The following is a 23,628-nucleotide window of genomic DNA, read 5'->3' on the forward strand; positions in this document are numbered from 1 at the left end:
AAACCTCTGAAGAGACATGTAGAATAGTGCAAAGTAAAAGACAAAAATATATTTTACTTCGTAAACTTTGATTTATTTTATTAACATTAGCAAAGCCATCTCACAGAGACTACTCTGAATTACACAGAATGCAAATAAATAGGATATGACAATTAAAGACATTAACAACCCATACAAAATTATTTACAAGACTTAGCGAATAGTGCAATGCAACACATATACTGCCCTCTTCATTGAAATTCTTTAACAGAGTCCATTCAGTGGACAGTGTGGTGCCCCCTGGTGGGGATTGAGAGTACTGAGAGTACATGGGATATTGACCAAAAAAAAAACAAAAACAAATTTGAATGTGACTTATAAAAAGGGATGTAGCAAAAATCAAAGACAATCACTACACCAGTTTAAGAACACATTCCACAACAAGCGTAATGTCACATAGCTGAAATGTTGGATGGATATGCATTGTTAGATTAGTTAAGATTTGGAGGGACAAAAAAGCTGCATACGGTTATGTTCATTAGCAAGATTAATGTTGATGGAACGATGCTAAAAAGGTAAACATCTGATAAGCCACCAAGCAAAAATGTACAGTGGACACAATGAGCATTTTACTTTGAAATGACAAAAAGGTGAAATCCTAAAACCACGTGGAAGGTTTTGACCACCACCCCTGAGTGAAATTAATTTAAAAAAAAGAAAAAAAATCTTAGCACCATCACATACCACAAAAACATTTCTTTTCAATCCACACAAATGGTGTCAGTCACAACTCTCTGTTTAAAGTGCGCTCACTTGCATGAGCTACTCTTCCAACCCTGGGCTTTCTTCTACCCTTACTCCTTTCATTTAAAAACAGCACACAATGATAAACTATATTTTGACATGCACAATCATTTTTTGCATATTGAAATTTCTTTTTGGGACCACTTTTTTGCTGTTGGAATCTTGGACCTTCAAGCAAGCAAGGTTGTAATTTCTCCTCTTTGGGTGAGAAAGGTGAGAATGCATATACAGTTTCAGTCAAGTGTCAGTACTGCAGACACATGCATTAACAGCAGAACTACATTAGCAGTGCTACTTTAAATAACCTGAAAATGTTATAAACACCACTTGGTCTTTAACAGTCCAGTTATAAGAGATCTACATTTTACACAATGTGGTCAGTTTTTCCTGGGACATGAGACATAGGAACCAGATCAATCAGAAGACCAGTGACAGGAAAGCCATACACAAAAACAGACACATTTTAAATAATCTCACCATGTCCTATTGTACTAAACACTTGTGCATTGATAATGCATTCATCCAGCTGACACTGGAAGAGAATAACCTCTGAGCATTGATCATTAAACAGGTTTAAATCATACCAAAGACGAGGAAAGTAATACTGCAATCAATGCTGATTGGAGAAAGAGAAGGTATAAGACCATCTGGAGTGTATCAAGCCTTGATGGGCTGAACTAAGTTTGACAATTCAGCCATCTACATTTCAAACCCACAGCTGATAGAAAAGAAAAACATTCAAAGACGTACCAAAAAAAGGACTTAATCCAAAGAACAAGTGATTTGAGAAACCTGGGTATGAAAGAGACAAATCGATTATAAAGTCAAAGCTGGGCACTCATGCAAAAGATGTGCACAGTGAGCATCTTTGGCTAGCACTGCCTCTCGACACAACAGGAGGCTAATGCTGATGGTTGTAGCCCTGTTTGCACTGCATGCTCAAGGAGAATAGAATGTATGAAGAACATCAGTTCAGATGTGGAACAGATTCTCAAGACAGCGCCTGCAAACCTGGCTAGCATGGCACCTTGCAAAGTCAGAGCCGTTTGGCTTTGGTGTGAACATCAGATGCTGCAACCGGGCAGTTGTGCATACGTCAAAATGGAAAAATCGAGGCAAGTTCTTTTGTTTACTGCACTAGGAAGAAGTTTAGCCCTTCAAGTTGATGCGATGTCTGAAATTGCACAAATTGCCTACTCTTCCTTGAGCCAACAGGACAAACCATGTAGGGAGCCCAGTCTGAGTAGAGTAGTCCCGCTGGGTATTTGCTGGATAGAGGTAAAATAATCCTGCAATCATAAGTCAACCAATCTCTCCTCCAGTCAGTGAGTGTTATGTGTCTTGGTACCTAGAAAGAGTGGAGAGGACATGAGGTGAGAGGTGCATTCAATAGCAATAGGAACACACGCCTAACTCTACACTGGTGCACTTAGTGACTTAGCGCTGAGGTTACGCCTATCATAGGTATTAATTTCCTCATTTCACAACAGAATTAAAAAGAACTGACTCCTAAACTGGTATTTTATCTAATATGCAAATGAGTTACCAGCAAAAGATTACAAAAAAAAAAATGTATGAATGAAAACAGAACTGAAAGTTAAAGTCTTCTTACCCGCTCTGTAACGTAAACTCAGGCAGTGCCCCGAGAGATGTCAGCTGTTCCTCAAGGGCCACTATACGCAAACCAATGTAGCCAGATGACAGCAGCAACAGCACAACCCTGTGACCAACAAAAAGCAACATTTATTGATTTTGGAGCCTGTTTTTTAAAAATCAATTAGAACCATTGAGGAAGGTTTCTGACATTTCTTACTTCAAGGCAAGGGGAGATTTTGAAGATAAATGTTTTCAATTCAAAAGACAATTATGAGTAAGGAGTTACTCACAAAATTAAGTAAATGAAGAGCAGGGTGTTAAGGGTGCTGGCCTCTCTCTGAACCAGCAGGGACTTGGCTTTTTCTGTCACATTCCAAACCCACGACCCACCTGAATAAAGACGACAAGGTTAAGGTACTGTCTAAACTGCACACATATTTTAGGTCCATGGAAGGAAATGGTAACATTTACCACTGTAATTGGTGTTTTTAACCGTAAAACATGCATCAATGTACACTCAAGTTTCCAAAGTATCTATAATGAGCTGGTGACTCACGATGCCTATACGTGTGTGAATGTGTCCTACCTGAAATAGACAAGTCGTCTGAAGAGGAGCTGTCACTCTGTGGCATGTGGTGCAAGCTCCTAAAAGCAGAACTGTTTCTATCAGGCACTTCATCTGCAAAAACAAGCAAGAGGTAAAATCAGTCTTGTTTGTCCTAATCATACATACATTTTAGTAGTGCCCAACATTTATATATAAACCTTTATCAAACTAAGGTAAAACCACTAAGATCTTGTGTTGAATTCTTACCTCTGTCTGGTCTATGCAGCAGCTGGTCCTGTAAAGACTGGGACTCAGAACCATCAAACTGGTCCAAGCTGTCGTCGAGACTGGATTGGCTAGAATTCTATAATTAAAAAAATAAAACTGTTTTAGTGACCTTACTCAGGCATTTTGTGTGGTGAATAAAAGTGTTACAGCAGAGCTTCGACTAACAGGATGTGATATTGCATTTTTGAAGCAGATGCAGTCTCTTACCACCAGTTTGCTCTTATCAAAGCTATGGTCAGCTGAAGAGAAAAGAGGGCTACTGTTTGTGCTGCCGTCCTGTAAAAAGGATAAATACATAGATCCAAATTAGACTTCACAAGTGCTTTTATCCCCGTACTTGAGATTTTGCAATAGGAAAGAGCACAGACTTTAGCAATACCTTTAGAAGTACATAGTTTCATCAACAGTAACTAATTTGTTTTTCACTAATAACTACAAACATTGTTTAAGTACAGTTTTACCACATGTTGGTCTACTTTATATGTTGAAACACTCACCTCCAGCTGAGGAGACACTGAACGCAGGAGCTGAAAGCACGATTCTCTGTTACGCAGCGAAACAAACAAGTACTGAACAAAAGACAGGAAACAAAGAGGGGATTATTAGCCATCTCCCCCGCTGGCACAGCTGAACCATAAAGAAACTCACTTATTGATTCAATTACAGTTAAAGCTTCAGTGTTTGCGAGCCAGGCTTACAATAGGCTTTAAACACCTCTAGGTAAAAGGCTGTGAGTCCTTATCAGGAGTTAATTAATGGCTGTGTAAGCGCAGGCTGACCTTTTCTCCCTCTCTTGTGCGGATTGACAAGGCGTTGGGGACCAGCAGCGCAGTGTTCTGCTTCTTCACTCTGTGAATGCAGGACACTGGAATCACTACCTGTAAAAAGAAACAACAGGAGGTGTCAGACGCACAAATTATTCAAATTAAATGGCATTCACAGCAAAAGCGGAGCCGCTGCCTACCTTGGTATCCTTGAGCAGAACTGAGGAGTAGAAGCAGGCGTGGGTGTCTGTGATATACAGACGACCATGGTAGGGCACTTCCTTCTGCAGGGCACAGAGGTATGCTGCAAAAACAATGACACCTTAGTTTTATATGCTTCTTCCTGGCGGAGATTTCTGTCATTTTTTTTTTTCCCCCACTCTAGTTTACCCACCGTGTATCAAGTCTTCACTCTCAGGAATGTCTGGGAACAATCTGTGGAATGTCTTGTTGTGCTTCAGAAAACTCTAAAAAAATTAAATAAATAAATAAATTACAATTCAAATTAAAATCAGCGCAAAAATAAGATTTTGTTTTCTTGATGTGGACCTTCGACAAACACATGGGCGTTAGCCAGTAATCATTGCCATCACCATAGTCTGCTTTTTCAGATATTAGAAGCTAAACATTCTGGTGGACTTACACTTTGTGTGCCTGTTCGTTCAGTCTTTTCAAAGCCTCCGTTGTCATCATCAAACGTTTGTGATCTAAAAAAATAAAAGGCATCAGTTAAAAGAACGTCTGTAGTGCTCACTAGAGGATAAAATTTTTTCAAAACCTTCATGTGCTAAAAACTGAAGGTTTATGTATTTCTAACATGAATGTCAGTGATGTGAGAAATATAGAGGAGGTGGAAATACAGTATACTGTAGAGAACGAGGCACAGGTTTGCGAGTTATCTGATAAACCAGTTACTATCACACGGTACAATAAGTATCTCATAAGTAACACATTCCGAAAGCAAACAAATAGCACAAATCCATCTGAAACATTTAAATCATGTGAGAAGTCTGTCGGTTCAAAACAGCTATGCAGTCATGTGTGTATCACGGCTGAACAACAGCTGAGGGCTAGGTCAAGTCAAGTCTTGTGATGCATGTTCAGAATAGCACAGAGTCACTGTCACACCAAATCTGGCATGTATAGTGTGTGTGTGTGTGGGTATATAAATTATTAAATGCCATTTAATAATATAGGAGTTGGTATACTGGTCCCCTATGAGTTACCTACCTGATGGCTACTTGTCTGCTGAGGGTCTTGTGCTGGTGCTGGAGCTCAAGCTGTGCTGCCTCCAGGCTCAAGGCTTTCCTGGCCTCTAACTTTTTGATGCTGCCATTGCTTAAGCTGCTCCTGCTTTTCTTCACCTTGGCTGGCAGCCCGACGCCATTACTGTCAACAGGGTAGCTGCTGAAATATAAAAATAAAAGAAAACACTCAGCAATGTGCAGCATATACATGTTTCAGTCGGCTTAATGAGATTTTTCATTTCTACAAGTTACAAGAATGCAATAAAGATCACAAATAGACAACACAAACAAACTAATGTTAACTTTAAAATAAAGCAGGTAAAACTCTTTTTTTTCTCCATTTTTAATAAAAGCAGAATAGAGTTTGCTACCAGTATATTTAAAGTGTAGTTGCACCAAAGAACATTAGATTTGAGGTTCTGGGTTATTGTGAACAGTTTTACCACAATCATTGCTTGGATACAAAAATATTCAATTCACGTTTTGCAGCTGTAACATCTTTATGATGTGCTGGAACAGTTGCCTTTTTCAAAAATAAAAGTTTTATAGATGTGTGTTCCATCAGCACCCAGACTGTGGCTGTGCAAACAAACCTTCCGGCATTTTACAAGCTATTCAACACAGGCTCATGCCCCAGAAATGACGAGCCTTGACAAATATATTATTCCGATGAAGTATATAAAAAATGCACTTGTAAAAGTTACAGATTTACTACAGTCATTGTGTCCTTTTCAAGGGCTGCTGCATGTCCTTGACCAAGAGGGTAAACAACAAACAAATTCATTTCAAGACAACACCGTTTCTGCTCATTTCTAATGGCAGGTCAGTGGCACCAACCACCGACATTTACTGTGCGGTTTGTTTGTTTGTTTACTCAAAATTACTGAAATAAACAGCAAAGAACACCTACCGGGTAAATTTCAACCGGGCTGATGAGCGAAAGCTCATATATCTACTGACAGTAGGCATTTCTCTGTCTTTAGAAGGAAAAAAAAAATCAAAAGCACAAGTCACTTAACTACAGCCACTGGTCTCAAGCCTTCAAAACTGGAAAGTAGGAAAAAAATATAAATAATCCCACGTTTCTTTTTTCAACTGCTCTCAATAATGTAAATATCCACGCTAAGTTTTTGGGCCGTCACCACATCCTGCTAGAAAAAACCCTGCCATTTGAATGTGCTCGTTTAAGAGGAAGCCACTGAGTATGCAACTGAGAATGGTGTGACACTCCGTAGTCTTGACGTCAAACTGGGCCACTCCCCCAGAGCCAAACAAGCGTGAAAGAAAAATAGATTCACACACACAGAGCCAGTCAAGCGCAAGGCAAGCGCTGGCATGTTTAAGACAATCCCATCACACACACACACACACAGGCTTCCACTAACGAAGTTTAACAAGTACCAAAACCCCCAGTTGTTTGGCTGAAGCAAAGCAGGACGACTTCAGTGTGTGACCAATAGTAAATGATTGGCTCATGAGCACTGAACCAGCTCCACCCAGACGTGGTACCAGCACATTATCCACATCTTCCTTCAGGCAACACATCAGTATAGAACGTCTTCACACAAAGAGTGACCTTTGATAAAACTCTTCCAAAAAAAAAACAAAAAAAAAAAAAACAAAAAAAAAAAACCACCAATAACTGGTACTTAGAGGACATTATCCATATTTTGTGAAAGTTTAGATAAACACAGTCCTCCTACTCAAAGATTCAATAAAATTTTTTATCAACCATCTCATACTTGATGGCAAGATCGATTAATCATTTGGACTCCGGGTCAGAGGGTAAAAGGAATACATGAAATGCAGCTGCAGCTTGATGCAAACAGTCATTGGTCTTGAATAACCATTAATGAGGCACAGTGAACTACCGGTAAACCTCACTGTAAAAAGAGCTTTAAAAGCCATTCAGAAGAGATTTTCCTGTTTACATAGTAAAATTTATTTACATTCTTAAGTGTGAAGGGAGCTTAAGCCTGCTTTGAATGTAAAATTATTAACCATTGTATGTAAACGACACTGTAGCTGTGAGCTTCTCTCTTTTCCCCTTTATATTAACAAGTTTGTATCCTTACAACGACATTCTAAGAAACAAACCCCCTTTAAACTTCTAGCCAAACAAACTACCGTGTTTGGGGTTAGACAACACTGAGCACAGTTGTAGGATATTCCTCCAATGACCAGATGTTTGTGTGCTCATGTTTGCTCACCTGACCTATTTCCACACAGTACAGGCTATAATGACAGGGCAATATAGACTATAGATAATTTCTGTACAACTTCCTCTCTTTAATCAGCACTGACCGTAACCATTAACATAGTCATGATGACGCTGCTTCCTAGAAACATCAAATACCATTAGGACAACTCTCTACAGTTTTAAAAGCCTTAACTAAAACAGAAGAAGTTTTCCCACTTACAATGATGAAACAGGAGGTGGCCTACGTGAGACTGTGTAAAGTCTACACAGAGGCCTTGACTTGTGCCTTAGTTGTTTTTTGGACAGCACGTTAAACACCGCCTGACAAAAATCAATCTTTTGCTTAGATTCAGCCCCCATGTCATATCAAAACAACCACTTGGATTAGGATTTGTCTGGACTCGCTCCAGATTTTGTGAATGTGTTATGAAGTATAAGTAACTATTTGATGCAATTCTGTACCTGGATTTGTTTTACCATCATTATGTGGGTTCAGACAAATCACATTCATGCAGAATTATGATCAATGACATCATTAGCTCACATTTGCCTTAGTTCCATCTTTTCCTAGACTTACAGATGTGTGTATATCAAGTCTCGTATCCAACGGTAACGAATATCTTCTGAAAACTTAACATTCTTGCCCATATGTTGGTGGAAAACAGCAGGCCTTGGATTAAATACAGTTAAACAAAGCTTTTGTTTTTTTCAGACAGCTGAAGAAAAAGATCAGAATCGCTACAGATTTGCTGGGCTTACCTTTCCAAGTCCTCACAGCAGTGAGGATCAACCTCAGCATCCCCTTTTTTCAACAATTTATTTTTCTCCATGGTCAAATTCTCACTTCTTGTCTTTGAAAGCTTCCAGTCACCACTGGTTGAGACAGTCACATGAAGGTCCCTTTGCACTTAGAACCTCAGCCTTGACTGCCAAATCAAAAAGGGTCTAAAGGTCTGTTTTACAGCCTTGAATGGATCAACACGAAGACAATGTCAGAGCTAGCAGGAAAGGGACTGAGAAGGAGCCCAAGAAAGAAAAAAGGAGTAGTTGGCTTTTAGTGCCAAAAGTTCCCTCCCAAGCCAGCCCCCCATGGCGGTCTGAGCCACTGTTGTTGGTAACAGTTAACAGTAGGTGTTACAATGGAAATGTGGGAGGGGGTGAGAAAAAAAAAAACAGCCAGGTTTCTTTCAGTTTAAAAAGCTTTACAACAATGTTGTAAGCAGCTTGTTCTCAATAACAACAAGGTCACAGGTTTGAAAAGTGCCCACTCAATACACATGACAATAGTTAGCCCACTGGCTTTGTGGGTGAGTAAATGGGGCCATCACACATACTTTAGGCGTTTGTGTTTGAAAAAAACTGCAGAAAAACTTAGAAGGTAACCGCAAAACAGCCAAAGGATTAATGTATTGTACTGTAAATGAAGCAAATGTCTACTTGGAGCTGTGCCCCATTAGGCTATTTCCATAGCCATGAGCTCATCATTAAGAACACTCAACTGGATAAAGTCTAGCTGCAGTCGTGATATCATAGCTACCTTATATCCCCACTTAGCGCCTGTGCGGAATTCCAATCTGACATCATCCATAGTCAACCGCACCTTATGTGAAGCTCTTGATGGTCATCCTGCACGTCTTTAGCGAGAGCCATCACATCCATGCATTTACTCAAAAGAATATTTATCCCTCATTTCACCATAGATAATTAGCGATTATAAAAAAAAAAAAACAGACTGAACCAGTGGTATTTATTCAGTCACATTGCGTGCATCTCTGTGATAAGTGTATTTGTCACACTATTTTATCTACAGATAAGACTCAATGCTTCTGAGGTGGTGCAAGGGCAGTAACCACATTCAAAGTAGCCAACTTCACTATTAATAAAATAAATGACATCTTATGTAATACTTTCACACAGTGGACGGCTTCGAGTAGATTTAAATTCACTACAAACTAGCACTGACAGGTGAGGTTTGACTTCTCTAGCACAACGTTCCAGTTGAAGTACTCCTCATGGTACAGAGTTATGATGCTTTCATTTTCTGTCCCAGAATGAGACATGATCCCTGGAGTCGGGCCGCAGTCAGCCACATGTCATCTGGTCTGCAGTTCAACCTTGACCAAGACAAGATTGCCTCCGTACAGAATGCTTATGTCAATGCTTTATCGCAAGTATTATGGGACCCATATTCACGTGTGATTGCTTACAAGCGTTGCATTGATAAATTCTCGGAAATCAGCTGAGAATTAGCAGAACACAACGTGACAGCACCATCTTCTGGTGGGTTGAACCAATCACACGAACAGCTGATTCTCCATCACCCAATCAAAAACAGATGATTGCAAGGACAAAACAGATTCCTGCAGCTGCACCTTGTGAGCAAAACAGCAGTTAGAAATTTAACTCAGACTACAAAAACAGCCACAACATCTATGCTAATTGGATTTCAGCACCAAACAAATAAGACCCATATTTTTAATCTCACACTTGCAAGTACATAGTTTTTTTTAAGTTCAATGTTCAACAGAAAGTGAAGAACAAGAAGTGAAAAATGAAAGGATAGAATGAGAAGTGAAAGGCCCTAAAAATTTAATGTGTAAGCTTGTCAAGTGGAGCGAGAGTGTTGCTATAGTCATTTGAGAGAGAATTTGTTTTAGACAGAAATCACAAGGCCCGGTATATTCCTTCACACGAACTGACCAGGGACAAAGGTGGTCTTGATTTTAAAAAATGTCAGTGACCAACCTTCTCGCTTGAAAACCTTCATGTACGCCTCCCAAATCACAAAAAGGGCCTTGGTTCAGTTCAATAGGTGTCAACAGTCTCCAAAATAGTAACATTATAACCGGTGAGAGTCTGTATGCTTGTTCAAATAACCGAGTCATCCAGATATTAGGTCTGGTAAATAAAGATTTCATTGGCCTTTTGTTAGTGAGCTGGAGAACTTCAAAAATTTCCCACTGCATTCTTTCTGTAAAAATGGCTAATGCATTGTATAGATAGCAGAATAGCATAGTGCTGTGTTAGACAGAATAACTCTCCTGAGGCTGGAAACTTTTCAGAAGAGAAAAGTACATTTTTGCTTCAGCCCATTTCTATTCTTTTCCAACAGATATTCACCCTGCAGCAATATACCCTGACACACACTGATGCAATCACAAAGTTCCCACTTTTCAAAACACTCTGTAGCTTCCCAATTTAGTCATTTTCATTGTTTTAGAATATTTTATTCCAAACATTTTGCTAGAAAGGCATGAGTGATGAGCTATAAATTGTGCATTTAGACATGGTCAAATAAAGCCTTGTGTCTAAAATTAGACTAACCTGTGGCACCACTTCAGGTGAAATCCACCAGGCTGCTGTTAAACTAAAATACTAACTAAACTGCTAAACTAAATACAGCTTTTTCTATTGGCTTTGTGACAAGGGCATTGAAGTATAACACATGGATTAAACTGTGACCATCTGGTTAGGGTGCAACACTTGATTAGTGATGTTGTTTGCATAGGTCTAAACTACTAAATATGCTATATGCACTGACAGAAACCCAGCCGTCACTGCCCACAGCAGAGAGAAAACACTGTGCGCGGAGTATCTTCCTGGAGCCAACAGGACGCCTACAGAAGAGCCCCACCCAGCCTATTCCAAGCTCCTCAGATCAACAAGCACTGCAGCGACACCAGTTTAAACCATTTTTACATTGGGAAAATGTATTATGACTGTGAGCAGGGCAACTTACAAAGCACTTCTATAAATCTAACTACTTTGATACATTTACTTCATTTTTTCCTGCTTTAAGATTACTAAAATAAACAAAGATGAAACATACACAAAATTATAGTTTGAACAAATTATGTATGGTTGGATGTTGCATTTATATGGCCAGACAATTAGCCCTTGAAGCTTGATGGTGTTGTGGAAACTAATAGGTCACCCCACATACCATACAACAGAACACCATAGCTATGCTTACAATCAGTCAGCCGTGACTGATTAGCAGGACTCTTGTGCTCCACCAAATGGCTATCTATGGGGAGGAAAGTGAAGGGCGAAGCTCTGAGGACTAGGAGAAATAACAAGATACAGGCTACGCTCATATGACACCACACACCACCTGTGGGCAACTCATGGGAGCTAAATATAGCATTTTCTTAGAAAACACACTTCCTAGTGCCATGTGTGACAAATGTGCACGTCTTTCCCTTGGGATACTGGGAAGGTAGTGTGCAAGTGAACACGGCTGTAGAAGAACAGCCAGCAATGCCAACGTGACCCACATACAGCAGGCCAGCGGATGATGAAGTCAGGAATTCTAGACAGGCAAAAGAGAGATTAGAACCCGACCAGATCTGGACTAATTCTCCTTACTGCTCTTCCTCAAGCAATGCCATTCATTTACTGCCTGGAATAGAAGCACAGAGGTAAATAAAACACGCAGCAGTCGGCTCGTAGGATTTAACTGGGTCAATCACTTAGTTCCTAGAAATATTGTCAATTTAAACTCTTGCCAGTGTCTTTATAATCACATTATCAACATTATTCAAAGAGGACATCCCATTCACTACCACTGTTGCCTCCAAACACATCAGTGCCAGGTGCTAGTGGCCAGCGGTCAATCAGTGACGTCGCGATAATCTCCCGCAATTTAAAATAGAACTGTGCCATTTAGAGTGGTGACACTATTATTTCCAACGGCACAACGAGGCTTTTAATGAATGGGTGTGCTTTAATATGAGGACAACGATGAAAATGCTTTAAATGTCCGAATGTGGCTGCAACGCTAATTGAAGAAAACGCCACCAAGTTCGGCCAGGCTACTGGATGCTCGCTAACGTTACCCGCCGACACAATACGACACCCGGTACCAACATTTCGTTTACACACATTTATATGATCACACCCCTGTGTTTGTGCTGTGTTAGCTAAGGCACCGACAAGACAATCTTATAGAAAAGGCTGTTGTCAGCAGGGCAGCTAGCCGCTAGCATCCACCCCGCTGATGATGCTCGCCGGCAGATAGCGGTTTAGCTAGTTACATTCATTCCGCTCACCTCTCCCTCATGAAATGCTTGATTCTGACGATGGCCTTCTCGTCGATCTTCCTGAGAAAGGTCTTCAGCCTCTCTCGCTTGTTTTCAAGCATCCTTCCCTCAGCCAGTGGTGGTCGGTTCGTGTAGAAACGACGCTCCACGCCAGCTTCCACCGCTCCTGTTTGGCTTCTGCTTTTTTTCTCTACTTCTCCGAGGGCTGCTTAAGATAATGAGCTTAAATCGGACCAAGTGCGCTGACCAATGAGCGTCGGCGAACGACTTGGGAAAAATGGTCATATCAGACCGGCCCTCCAATCAGAATTGAGTAGTTGGCTTTCAACGACCGCCCATTACCTTCTATGGTAGTGGGCATTGCCTCCCTTTACCACAAGGTATATGGCCGGTGTTGTTATGCTGCTAGTGAGCCCTTTATTATTATTTCAATGTAATGTTGACATTTTAGGCAAAAACAAAAGAGTAAATGGCCAGTGAGCTTTAACAACAGTGTTCAAACCGTCACTTCACGCTGGTTTTGATGTGACAGGCGTATAACTGTGGCAGCACAGCAGGGTGGGGCGGTTGCTAGTTGCTTCAGATCCACTAGCTGAAAGTAAAACAGAAAATCCTGCGATCTAATATTTTATAATATATTGGAATATATAATAAAATAATATATTATATTAAACAGCAGGCATTCAACCAAATAAAACACTGTCAGCTGTCAATATCATGTTTAGATTATACTAATAAAATCTATAAAGTTGAAAAGAAAAAGTACTCTAATTGTTTTATATCAATGAGCTGAGAAATCAATGTGCATGTTTTCCTATTATTATGAGTGGGAGCAGAGGCCAGTGACTCACAAGGCAAGTCACTTACTTAGCTGGTGGCCGACACAGCATGAAACATCTCATCTTTTCAGCCAGCTGATAAAGGACCTGTTCTGTCACCCTCCCCCCACCACAGAAAACGGAAACACAACTGCAGGAACAAATGGAAAAGTCACATACTGTACAATCAGCAGCGCAAGGCCATAAGGCCCAGCTTTACGACTGTCATCTAAGTCACATTGTAGTCACACAGGATGATTTATTTGACATGTGACTTCTCAACATCCCGTATTTGAAGTGATCTTAAGAGAACAGTGCTAAGGTATTGTGCAGTTTCCACAATTATAACACATACCTCATAAATATGGAGGGTATTTGGTCAGACAGTGATAGATATAGTTATGTTTTACTACATTTTACATTTGGGAGAACATTTGATGTCACTCATGTTTCACATAATACATACATTCTCTTATCTCCTTTAAGCTTTGATGAGATCAGAAGACCTTGAACACGCTTCACAAACAAAAAGCCAATCACTTTAGAGAACAGCGCACAAAACTCAGCAATGAAAGCCCTATTTTGTCACCAGGCAGACCACAGCACCAGGAACAGACGAGGCAGTGTAGTGCCGCATGACACAGCAAACACGCCACCCTCATACAATCTGGCCTACACCAGCCATCCCCGGTCCTCCCTTCCGCCTCCTCTGCTAGGAAACAAAGCAGACAGAGCGGAGGAAATCACGCTTTATGATGAAGAATATGAGGTAACGGTAGTTGTGGGTGTAGGTAATGACAATATTGTGTGGTGATGAATCTGCCAACCTACTCAAGAAACAGGATTTACTAAATATGTACTTCATGTGTTATCTGGTTTCAGGTAATCTGATTACTCCCAGGTTAGTTTGGTAATGTGAATGATGAACGGTATCTTAGATACAATAAGTATTTAGGGAATATACGAAATACACTTAAATCATATTTGCTACATCTACACAATAAAATGATAAATAACATGATCACGATGGTTAATGCTTCACATCATTTGATCTTTAATGTTGAATGTGTGATTCATGAACCCAGCCTGTCTGTCTCTCTGCCTGCCTGCCTGCCTGCCTGCCTGCCTGCCTGTCTGCCTGTCTGTCTGTCTGTCTGTCTGTCTGTCTGTCTGTCTGCCTGCCTGCCTGCCTGCCTGCCTGCCTGCCTGTCTGTCTGTCTGTCTGTCTGCCTGCCTGCCTGCCTGCCTGCCTGCCTGTCTGTCTGTCTGTCTGTCTGCCTTTCTGTCTGCCTGCCTGCCTGCCTGCCTGCCTGTCTGTCTGTCTGTCTGTCTGTCTGTCTGCCTTTTTGCCTGCCTGCCTGCCTGTCTGTCTGTCTGTCTGTCTGTCTGTCTGTCTGTCTGTCTTTCTCTCACACTTACACTGACATCTAGGAAGTAATTTCCTGTGTGTTATCGCGGTATCATTGCATAACATACTATGTCTATCTGTTTTAATAGATAGCTCAGGGTCCAAGTAAGAAAGGAAAGGAAAGGCTATTTTTTTTTATCCATCGTCAAAGGAAAGTTTTACTAGACCGATCCCTGTTATCAGCTGCTGGAGTAAACATTCGCACCTTGAGAGCACTGCAGCACCTTGGCCTGAAAAACTAGGCTGTGACGCACAGAGCAGCAGCATGCATATATAGCACAGGTGTACAAAAATGCTTATAAAGCATGAGCATTGCAAGGCTGCCTGTGCACCTACACAATATAATGACAGGATAGGTAGTGGGCCAAGCGAGCAGCACTGCTCACACACCAATGATATTTTACCTTTAAATTAAAGGAAACTATATAAACACATTAGGACGAATGCCCTGAATATATATAAAATTCATTTTGAATCACACTGAGGAAAATCCCAGTTGAAGGGAAGCGCTAAAATGGGATTTTTGTGGAATTTCCCTGATTTGCACCAGTCAATTCAGGAAATAGTTTTGGCCTAAGAAACATCACGATGGAGCAAAATTGGAGTATGCGGCTCGTGTCTCACTATAGTGAGTGGTTACAGGGCTCAGGCTAATATCAAGATATACAATATTATGTCTTCATACGTACATAGAATACACTATATCTATGGTTATAGCAGTGATGTGTCTCAAACATCTGTTTACCTGCTCAAACAGTGGTCTTGTGTGTTTGTGGGTCAAAAAGGTCAATGCATCACAAAAGAGCCACGTTTCATTCAACGAGGCCAAAGAAAGGGGGGGGGGGGCGCCTTACTCCCTATTATATCATCTTACAGCTGACATTGGAACATTGTCTGCAGCCACCTGCATCTCAGTCCAAGTTGGAAGCCATTTTGCAGAAAAGTTACTCAAGGATGCTCACACATTTAGTATGAGGCTCGTGCAGCATGTCCCAATGCCAGACTGACTAGGGAAATAGAGCCTTAATCCTGTTACGTCTATGAAGAAACCTTCGTCCGATGCTTTTTGTTTGTGTTCTCTATGTGTGAGCAGCCAGAGGCTCAGGTGTAACTCATGCGATTCCCAACTCAAAGGGTATTGGGTTTCTACCTGGTAGGGTCTGGCTGGCCTTCCTCAGCTACAATTACCAGGCTGCTCTCATCACTAATTCATGCGTGCTCTTCACCTCATACCTCTGGGTGGTTTGGTGGTTGCTTGGTTTAACCTGGGGAAAGACAGTGTTTGTCTGTCGTGCCAGCATAGAGGAGCTCCAGAGGAGCTGCACACCCGAGCTGGGCCCAATGCACAACGGCGAGGCTATGAGCCCGCAGGACCCCAAGGCCACGGGGGCCGAGGAAATGGAGCCGAAGAAGGATCAGACTCAACAGCAGACTCATGCATGTGCAGAGCCCACAGCGCCTCCACTTCCTCCTCCTTCTCCGCCGCCTCCAGGGCCGCCAGAGTACCCGCGACCCAAGCTCATCTTCCACACCCAGCTGGCTCACGGCAGTCCGACAGGCCGCATCCACGGATTCACCAATGTCAAGGAGCTGTACGCCAAGATCGCAGAGGTGTTCAACATATCTCCATCAGAGGTACAAAACAAGCCCAGCTAATGGACACAATCAGGAAACTTTCCTCGTTTTGCTGAAAACCATGTCTGTGTTACCTTCCTGCATTTCCTGTCTGACAGGTCAGCTACAAATACGTGTTAGGTTTCCATCCTAGGGTTTTTCCATGATGCACAATAGATGCTTGTGCCGTCTGCCAGACTTTGTGCTCATCTGTGCCTTTTCCAGGATCAATATAGGAAACAAATAATCTAATGCTATCTATAGAGAGTAAACACTACACATACTGTTTGCCACGAGATATAGGGATGAAAGGGAAAACTTCACACACTTTGCCATTCACTGGAAATAAGCTGACTGATGATTGCACAGAACGAACAAACAACTGGAATAAAGCTTTTTCCATCTAGTCAGTGTTTTAGATATCTTATTAAAAAGGTGATTCGTCAGAAGCATAAAAAAGGAAAGCTTAATGTAGGTGCAACAAAGTCTCCGTGGGTTCTTAGATTACTGCATCCTGCACTCCTCACACTGTAAATAATGAGAACGTATTATACAGGCCACACCTCAAACTGAAACACATGCTTTCTATAAAGGCTAATCCAACATAATACCCTGATTACGTCACTGTGGTGATTCTCTCACGCAAGTCTTGCAGAGCTAGGTGTGTGTGTATATGTATATATACATATACATATATACATATGTGTGTGTGTGTATACATACATGTGACATCTTTATTGAACCCTTGTGGCCTAACCACCGCAGCCTGACACCTCTCCAGAAGTGGCAACACTATTCTCTTTCTGTCGTCAGAATTGGTTTTACTAAACACTAAACACGTTACACATTAAAGCACATTTGAGTATTTGCTCGTATCCAGTAGTGGTTCAACAGTAATACTGTTTATTTGCAAGGTGCCTTTAGTGCATAAAAAACTAGAACAACATATTAACATCTGAATTATTTTAAGGAGACTGTAAACCGATGTTGTGCAGCATTTTTCACTATATTATGTTAACACACTCAGTAAGAGAAGAATGCATACTTGACATTGACTTTATCTAGCACTTATCAGCAGTCTCATGAAGACCTTTGTGAAGGTTTTCCTATCTGCTACCTGTTGGACACGAAAAGCTAGTGATGGTGTGATAAAGACGTGGGCTGATGTCAAATCCACAGAATGTAACCTTGTAAATCTTATCAGGTAACTGCGCTATCTGTGATTGTGTCTATCTCTAACCAAGTGTGCTGCACGTTTCCATTTACAAACTCTGTCAAACAGATCAATTACAATATATATATAGTCAATTCTTTAAACCCCCTCATTTACTATTAACAGTAAGAAATATGAGTGTGAGCCTGTCTTTTTTGTATTTTCTGGCAGCTGCATGTTTGATCTGTGTAGAAGCTTTTGTGTAGTTGTGTCTGGTTGTTAATGGAACCAACAACGCTGATGCACGAGCAGATGCCTTCAACAGCATCCAAGCAAAGCTTGCTTGAGAAACCCAAGGTCCAAAGGCCTTCAGTTCACTATAAACGAACATATGATAAGTCTCTCTTAATCTGTTGCAAGTTCACACATTGGGGACATTTTCTTCAGACACAAATCTAAGTAATTCTGATAATGATAATAATAATAATGATAGTTAACAATTTCTGTCCCGTACAAACAGGACCTGAACCGAATTCATACATGTGGGACATTCTGTAAGAACAGTTAGCCCATTACTTAGTGATAGCGAGAAGAACAGCAGTTTCCTTGACCTGCTGTGGACTGACAAGCATCAGTGTAAGGTTACAGCCCAGCTAGATGCCAGCGGAGACCTTGGACTGCAGTCAGCCTGCAGCTGCCTGGAGAAGCAAGCAACTGCCTCAAGCGTGATAACGGTTCAGTCAAGTTTTTTTGAATTTACGATATGGGTTGTAAAGTTAATCACTGATTTTAGAGTAATAAAAATTTTCGTTTGCTCAAACACAAAATACTTTTGACTACTATTGACTATTGTAGAGAAAAACAGCGTCTAATTATTTTATTCTCAAACCGCAAATAGAAGCATAAAATCTTAAAGACAACGAGGAAAGTGTCTGGCCATGACTGTAGTTTCAAGGTTATGGCTTAACATGCCAAACATTAAATCGAAGAGCTTGACTGCACTGCCCCCTGCTGTTTAATCTGTATACGGCACAGAAAGAGTCCCAGTTGTTTCGTAGAAAAATAAAGAAAGAGAGTGGAAAAAGGTTTCCGCCCATGCAAAACGTACAGCCAGCCTTATTGGTGTGTCTTATGTTTTAATTCTAATATAATACAACTGAAAACGAAAATTGTGTGATAAACAATACAAAACAATGATAAACTCTATTGTTCTTCCACTTAATTTCATCGCCTGACATTTTTCCCCGCCTCAGATCTTGTTTTGCACACTCAACTCTCATAAAGTGGACATGCAGAAGCTACTGGGGGGGCAGATCGGACTGGAGGACTTCATCTTCGCTCATGTTAGAGGAGAGACCAAAGAGGTGGAGGTAACAAAGACGGAAGACGCACTAGGCCTCACCATCACAGACAATGGCGCAGGATACGCTTTCATCAAGGTGAATATGTCTTTAACATCACTAACAATGGGCTGAATAACAAGCTGCTGTGGCTTTCAGCCCCATCCTAATTTGATTGCAGTAGTTCAAGGCCATGTGTTTCTTTTCTAGAGGATAAAGGAAGCCAGCACCATCGACCGTCTGAAGACTGTATGCATTGGTGATCACATCGAGGCCATCAACGACCAGAGTATTGTTGGGTGTAGACACTATGAGGTGGCCAAGATGCTGAAGGAGCAACCCAGAGGCATTCCCTTCACTCTGCGCCTGGTCGAGCCCAAGAAAGCCTTTGGTGAGTGAAGCATGTTTTCTGCTGCAAAACAGACGGAGAGTGGAAGTTGTAAACACAGACTTCTGACTCAAAGGTTTTTGGCTGGGATCAAACGCACATCACTGTGTTGTATTAGCGCTAATAGTTGATTCCCAATAGGCTGTTGTCCTCATTTGGCCTCAGGTTGATGGATTTTTGTGCGTTAGTACTTCCATATGTCATCGTCCAAACAGGAAGTGTGAAGGATCCAGTGTGACACAAGAATCTAAAAAGCTTCAAATTTACTCTAAGACTTGTTTGTCTTTGGTTTCCTTCATAGAACACAAACCATCACAAATAATATTTCTTAAACACCTTAAATCCAGGATTGTACATAGATTGGATGGTTTCAGTTTCATGGCCTGAATCTGCTTTTGTATTAACAAAATATCTGTGCAGCTTTTAGGGACAGTCACCAGGAGGTCGTTGTTTCACATATTTCAGAAATCTATTTCCTGTCAAAAGTACAAGTTGCTATTTTATTGCATTTGATTTGCGACATGCAAAGGAAAGAGCAAAGTGGTGGGTGTTGGCGTGTGCCCAGCTGCCTCTCTTATCAGACAGGAACCTAAGGCCATGGTCCACAGGCTGACATCCTGTTAGCATGTCAGAAGTACATTGTTGCCAGAACGTACGCTGGGAAACAGCAGAACAACAGATCATTTCAACACAATCATTTCAACTGAACTTTCAGTAACACTTGAGCTGTTTTCAGGGGCTTTTGACTGAGCAAGCTCAGTTTCACGGTTGCACTGTGTCACTAAGGAAACATGACAAATTCTCTTCAGGATCAGGAACATCTTTACAAAATGTGTTTGGATGTTTTATACACCAAAGTTGCTTCCCAGCTGCCTGCGATCACCGGTGGTGACGCGGTGAACGCCTGTAGAAGTCAGCAACTTAGCTGTAAAAACAAACAACCTAAGCTACATGGGCTGCAGACGGACCAGACGTCCGTTAGATGCTCATCCAAGAGGAATGAAGAAGATGCAAAGAAGATGCTTAAGTGTATGAAATAAAACATCACAATGTGCTACACCATCAACACAGAAACCTCTTTCTCAAACACTGATTCCTTGTGCTTGTCAAGAAAACTGCAGTTGAGAGTAGGATTATCAACTAAAGTATGTGTTTTCCCCCCTAAAATATACAGTACACACAAGTTAAATGGGAAGAAGAAGAAGATTCCTTGTAAAAACGTTATTATTAGCCATGTGTTTATTGTCTGTGTGATTAGACATGATTGGAATGAGGACCAGAGCGCCAAAATCCAATGAGGGCAAGATGGTGAATGGGAGGGAAACGCTGCGTCTTCGCTCCAAAGGCGCTGCTACAGTTCAGGAAGTGGTGAGTTTCACACGATCTGCTGCTCGACAGGACAACAAGTCGACCGACCTCTGTGCCCTTGACTCATTTTGATCTTTGATCTTCAAATCATCAATGAGGGTCATGAAAGACGTCAAAGGCGACGCTCCTCAAATGATTCCAATCAGATAGAAACTAAAAGGCACACACTTGGCCCAACAATAGCCATTATTGGCGGAGTATTGGAGTGTTAGAAGTCACCTTAGCAACAATGTCCTTCTAACTTCCTACACTTCAGTGCAGGATGTGCACTGATGTTTGATGTGAACGCCCAAGCGCAGCCATCGATTCTCAGCCCAGCCCTGATTCACAGAGTGAAAATATAATTTCTAATATTCAGAAAATTAAATGAAATAATTAAACATGTTAAATTAAATATTAAAGGCTTCATCTCCGTAAGCCTTTTAATTCATCTCCAGGACCTTTTAAAATCTGGCCCCTGATGGTTTACCCATCTCTGTCTGGGATTTGAGTGCACCAATCTGAGACTAATTATGTTGAGAGAAAAAACATAGACTTGAATGTTATTTCAACTTCGAGGCATATTTCTGTGAGACTCCTGGAAACACTCAGCTGTAGAAATGATCTTTTGTTTTACAAAGCGCTCTGTTGATGGTTTACAGAGACATTACTGTACATACACAGGCCATAGTGTGCCTTCGTATGTATAACATGATGACAGCAGACTGATCATAGCTAAAGAAATAAACATAGACTAGCATCCAGTAACATCTCTGTGTTGTCTTGTCTGCTGCACCAACAGAACGAGTTTGAAGAACGCGCCACTAAGAAGGTGGATGATCTGCTGGAGAGCTACATGGGAATCAGAGACCTGGACCTGGGTAAGACCGTTCACACTGTACATCCATGAAAGGAAAGGCCAGCAGACCCTCAGATTTAAACAGATTTTAAAAGGAGAAGGAGGAGATCTGGGGACCACATACTTCAAATTCTCGCTCATGGCCAAGGTCAATGACCCGATAGAAGTGGATTCAAGACTTGAGCTGATCCTGTTGTTTGCTTGGAAGGGATCCTATGAAAACAAGTTCTTTCGTTTATAAAGGAAGAACTTGAAAATGTGCGATTTATTTATTTTTTCATTGTAAATGCAGCTGCTCTGACTCTGTGGGATTGAGACATTGCATTAGGCAAACATACTGATACAGTATGTGCAAATTTATATACAAGGGCAATCCCAAAAGTAAGGTTTCCCATTCCTTTAGAAATACAAACCCATGTTTTTTTAGTTTTTTGCCCATGTCACACCAGCTCATCGCCACATCATGCATGGATGCATGGATGCATGGATGCATGGATGCATGAAGTGGTGTAGAAACTTTACAGCCGCTCGTACTGAAATTCACGACGAACAAAGAACCGGGACAATGCGTCATATAAAAGGTTAAATTATTATTATTAATTTTTCTACATAATCACCATTTAGGTGGATGCATTGTTGTAGATGCCGTAGCCGTTTTATAAAGCCCATGTCATACCAGCTCACCGCCAAAGTGCAGGGAGTGATCTTCCGATCTTCATGCTAAAAGATTATAGAAAATAAACAGTTGTTTGTATTTAAAAAAATAGGAGACCCTACTTTTGGGAATGCATTGAATAGACATAAAATAAAGTTTGTCTGTATCAGATTTATCACTCAGTATCTCATTATCTTCTTGCAGTGTCAGCAATCCTTGAAGGAGGGATTCAAAGTAACCAGGGCTGCACTGTGTTGTCCCACTTCAGTGTGTGACTTTGGATTAGAGCTAAAACCATAAAAGGGAATATTTTCCTTCAAGCACAAAGACGTTTATTTGCCTCAGACCCTATAAAGCAAAAAATGAACTGACTGGTTTATCTAAATGAATGTCTGACGGTTGCTATGCTGATGGCTTACGGTGAAGGAACTCAGCCAGCACAGCATTTGCCTTTAGTTACTCATAACTTACACTTTATGTTTTATATCTCTGCAGCATCCACCATTGTCGAAGCGGGCAAAGACAAGAAGAGCCCTGACGACTTTGCAGAGGCCTTGGACACAGTTCTGGGAGACTTCGCATTCCCTGACGTCTTTTTGTTTGATGTATGGGGAGCTATTGTAGATGTAAAAAATGGGCGAATGTAGACATTTTCTGTGGGGACAAATTAGGAGTAGAGAGCTCTGTGCATCCAACTAAAACAGAAGTGTGCAGTTGCTTTTAAAGTTGCCTTCCCACCATTAATTTATGCACCGAATTAGAAAGCAGGTAATGGACGTGAAGTCCCATTGTTCGATAAGGAGGTGGAAACAGATCATCACACAATATTTTCCATTCTGACAAGTTTTTATAATAAGCTGTATAACTTTCAATTTTATTTCATCCATACTGAAATCACAGATGTCTTTCATAGTTCCACCCAAGACATTTAGATCATTGTCTGAAGGAAATTCACAGCGTTTGTTCTGAAGCTTGCACGCAAAGCAACAATGAATCAGTCGTTCATCTTAAGAATCCAGGAAGGAAGATAAGCAACAGTAAACAGCTTTTCCTCTTTTCCTCTGATGAAACCGCAGAGTGAAAAACAAAGGATGCTGCTAATAGTGAGAGAACAATCGATTGTAAGTAAACACAACCTCGCTGGTGGTTAATCTTAACTCTTAAATATTCAAACCATACCTCCCACAATGAAAAACACTGAAATAAACCATATTGCTGGAGTTCCTTGGATTGATATTGCCTGAAAAATGAAGGTCTTCACAATAACTTATAGCAAAATATCACAAGAGAACATGTAAATGTACTAGCGCAGTTCTTCATTTATAGTTGTACAGTGTGTCTGTGTCTCTGCATTATTTTGCAGAGGAAAGAAGGAAACGGAAACAACTGCATGTGTTTCAAAAGTAATAAATTGCCTACTTTCCATACTTTCAATGAAGTAACTAGCTAACTTACAAGAATTTGTTCTGAACTGTATGTGCATGAAGACCTGAAAATTGTATGGCGCATTTGCTGTTTATTGAATATTTTGATCTTGTAAGTAAAGCGGTTGAAATCATAGCTGTGGGTTGTGTGTGAC

General features: G+C 40.9%; 2 protein-coding genes and 1 long non-coding RNA gene across 8 annotated transcripts; 2 read left to right on the forward strand and 1 right to left on the reverse strand.

Moving 5' to 3' along the window:
* Positions 1-51: 51 nt before the first annotated feature.
* si:zfos-943e10.1 (GRAM domain-containing protein 2B) lies at positions 52-12,692 on the reverse strand. Of its 6 annotated transcripts, XM_055508250.1 has the most exons (14): positions 8,185-8,402; positions 8,003-8,095; positions 5,209-5,385; positions 4,622-4,685; positions 4,373-4,445; positions 4,179-4,282; positions 3,994-4,092; positions 3,712-3,783; positions 3,422-3,490; positions 3,194-3,290; positions 2,966-3,058; positions 2,670-2,769; positions 2,396-2,503; positions 52-2,131 (listed from the first exon to the last, which is right to left on the reverse strand). In XM_055508250.1, the coding sequence occupies exons 1-14, from the start codon at positions 8,253-8,255 to the stop codon at positions 2,116-2,118; spliced, it is 1,236 nt and encodes a 411-aa protein (XP_055364225.1). In that variant the 5' UTR covers positions 8,256-8,402; the 3' UTR covers positions 52-2,115. The 6 variants fall into 6 exon arrangements, with proteins under 6 accessions (XP_055364225.1, XP_040926433.1, XP_029003413.1 ...); XM_041070499.2 differs by lacking the exons at positions 8,003-8,095; positions 8,185-8,402 and adding an exon at positions 12,477-12,692 and having other exon boundaries at positions 5,209-5,382; XM_029147580.3 differs by lacking the exons at positions 8,003-8,095; positions 8,185-8,402 and adding an exon at positions 12,477-12,690.
* On the forward strand, positions 11,723-14,510 carry LOC129603998 (uncharacterized). The gene is made up of 3 exons (XR_008694510.1): positions 11,723-11,846; positions 13,878-14,054; positions 14,168-14,510. It is a non-coding gene; the product is annotated as an uncharacterized LOC129603998 (long non-coding RNA).
* Positions 14,511-15,569: 1,059 nt separating this feature from the next.
* Positions 15,570-23,609, forward strand: gipc3 (GIPC PDZ domain containing family, member 3). The gene is made up of 6 exons (XM_029147585.3): positions 15,570-16,328; positions 18,714-18,899; positions 19,011-19,191; positions 20,447-20,556; positions 21,338-21,416; positions 22,545-23,609. Exons 1-6 carry the CDS (start codon positions 16,035-16,037, stop codon positions 22,694-22,696), a joined length of 1,002 nt encoding a protein of 333 aa, XP_029003418.1. The 5' UTR covers positions 15,570-16,034; the 3' UTR covers positions 22,697-23,609.
* The last annotated feature ends 19 nt before the right edge of the window (positions 23,610-23,628 follow it).

The sequence above is a fragment of the Betta splendens genome, chromosome 4 (genome assembly GCF_900634795.4).
Source record: "Betta splendens chromosome 4, fBetSpl5.4, whole genome shotgun sequence".
NCBI lineage: Eukaryota > Metazoa > Chordata > Actinopteri > Anabantiformes > Osphronemidae > Betta > Betta splendens.

What these genes read in the sequence shown, in the direction of transcription:
- si:zfos-943e10.1 (XM_055508250.1), bottom strand. Translation starts at nt 8,255, where the DNA reads ATGGAGAAAAATAAATTGTTGAAAAAAGGGGATGCTGAGGTTGATCCT. An exon ending in TGCTGTGAGGACTTGGAAAG is followed by an intron (nt 8,096 to 8,184) that starts GTAAGCCCAGCA and finishes ATTTAATCCAAG; the next exon opens with GCCTGCTGTTTTCCACCAAC. An exon ending in TTGATAAGAGCAAACTGGTG is followed by an intron (nt 3,291 to 3,421) that starts GTAAGAGACTGC and finishes TTTTAATTATAG; the next exon opens with AATTCTAGCCAATCCAGTCT.
- gipc3 (XM_029147585.3), top strand. Translation starts at nt 16,035, where the DNA reads ATGCACAACGGCGAGGCTATGAGCCCGCAGGACCCCAAGGCCACGGGG. An exon ending in TCAACATATCTCCATCAGAG is followed by an intron (nt 16,329 to 18,713) that starts GTACAAAACAAG and finishes TCCCCGCCTCAG; the next exon opens with ATCTTGTTTTGCACACTCAA. An exon ending in AATCAGAGACCTGGACCTGG is followed by an intron (nt 21,417 to 22,544) that starts GTAAGACCGTTC and finishes ATATCTCTGCAG; the next exon opens with CATCCACCATTGTCGAAGCG.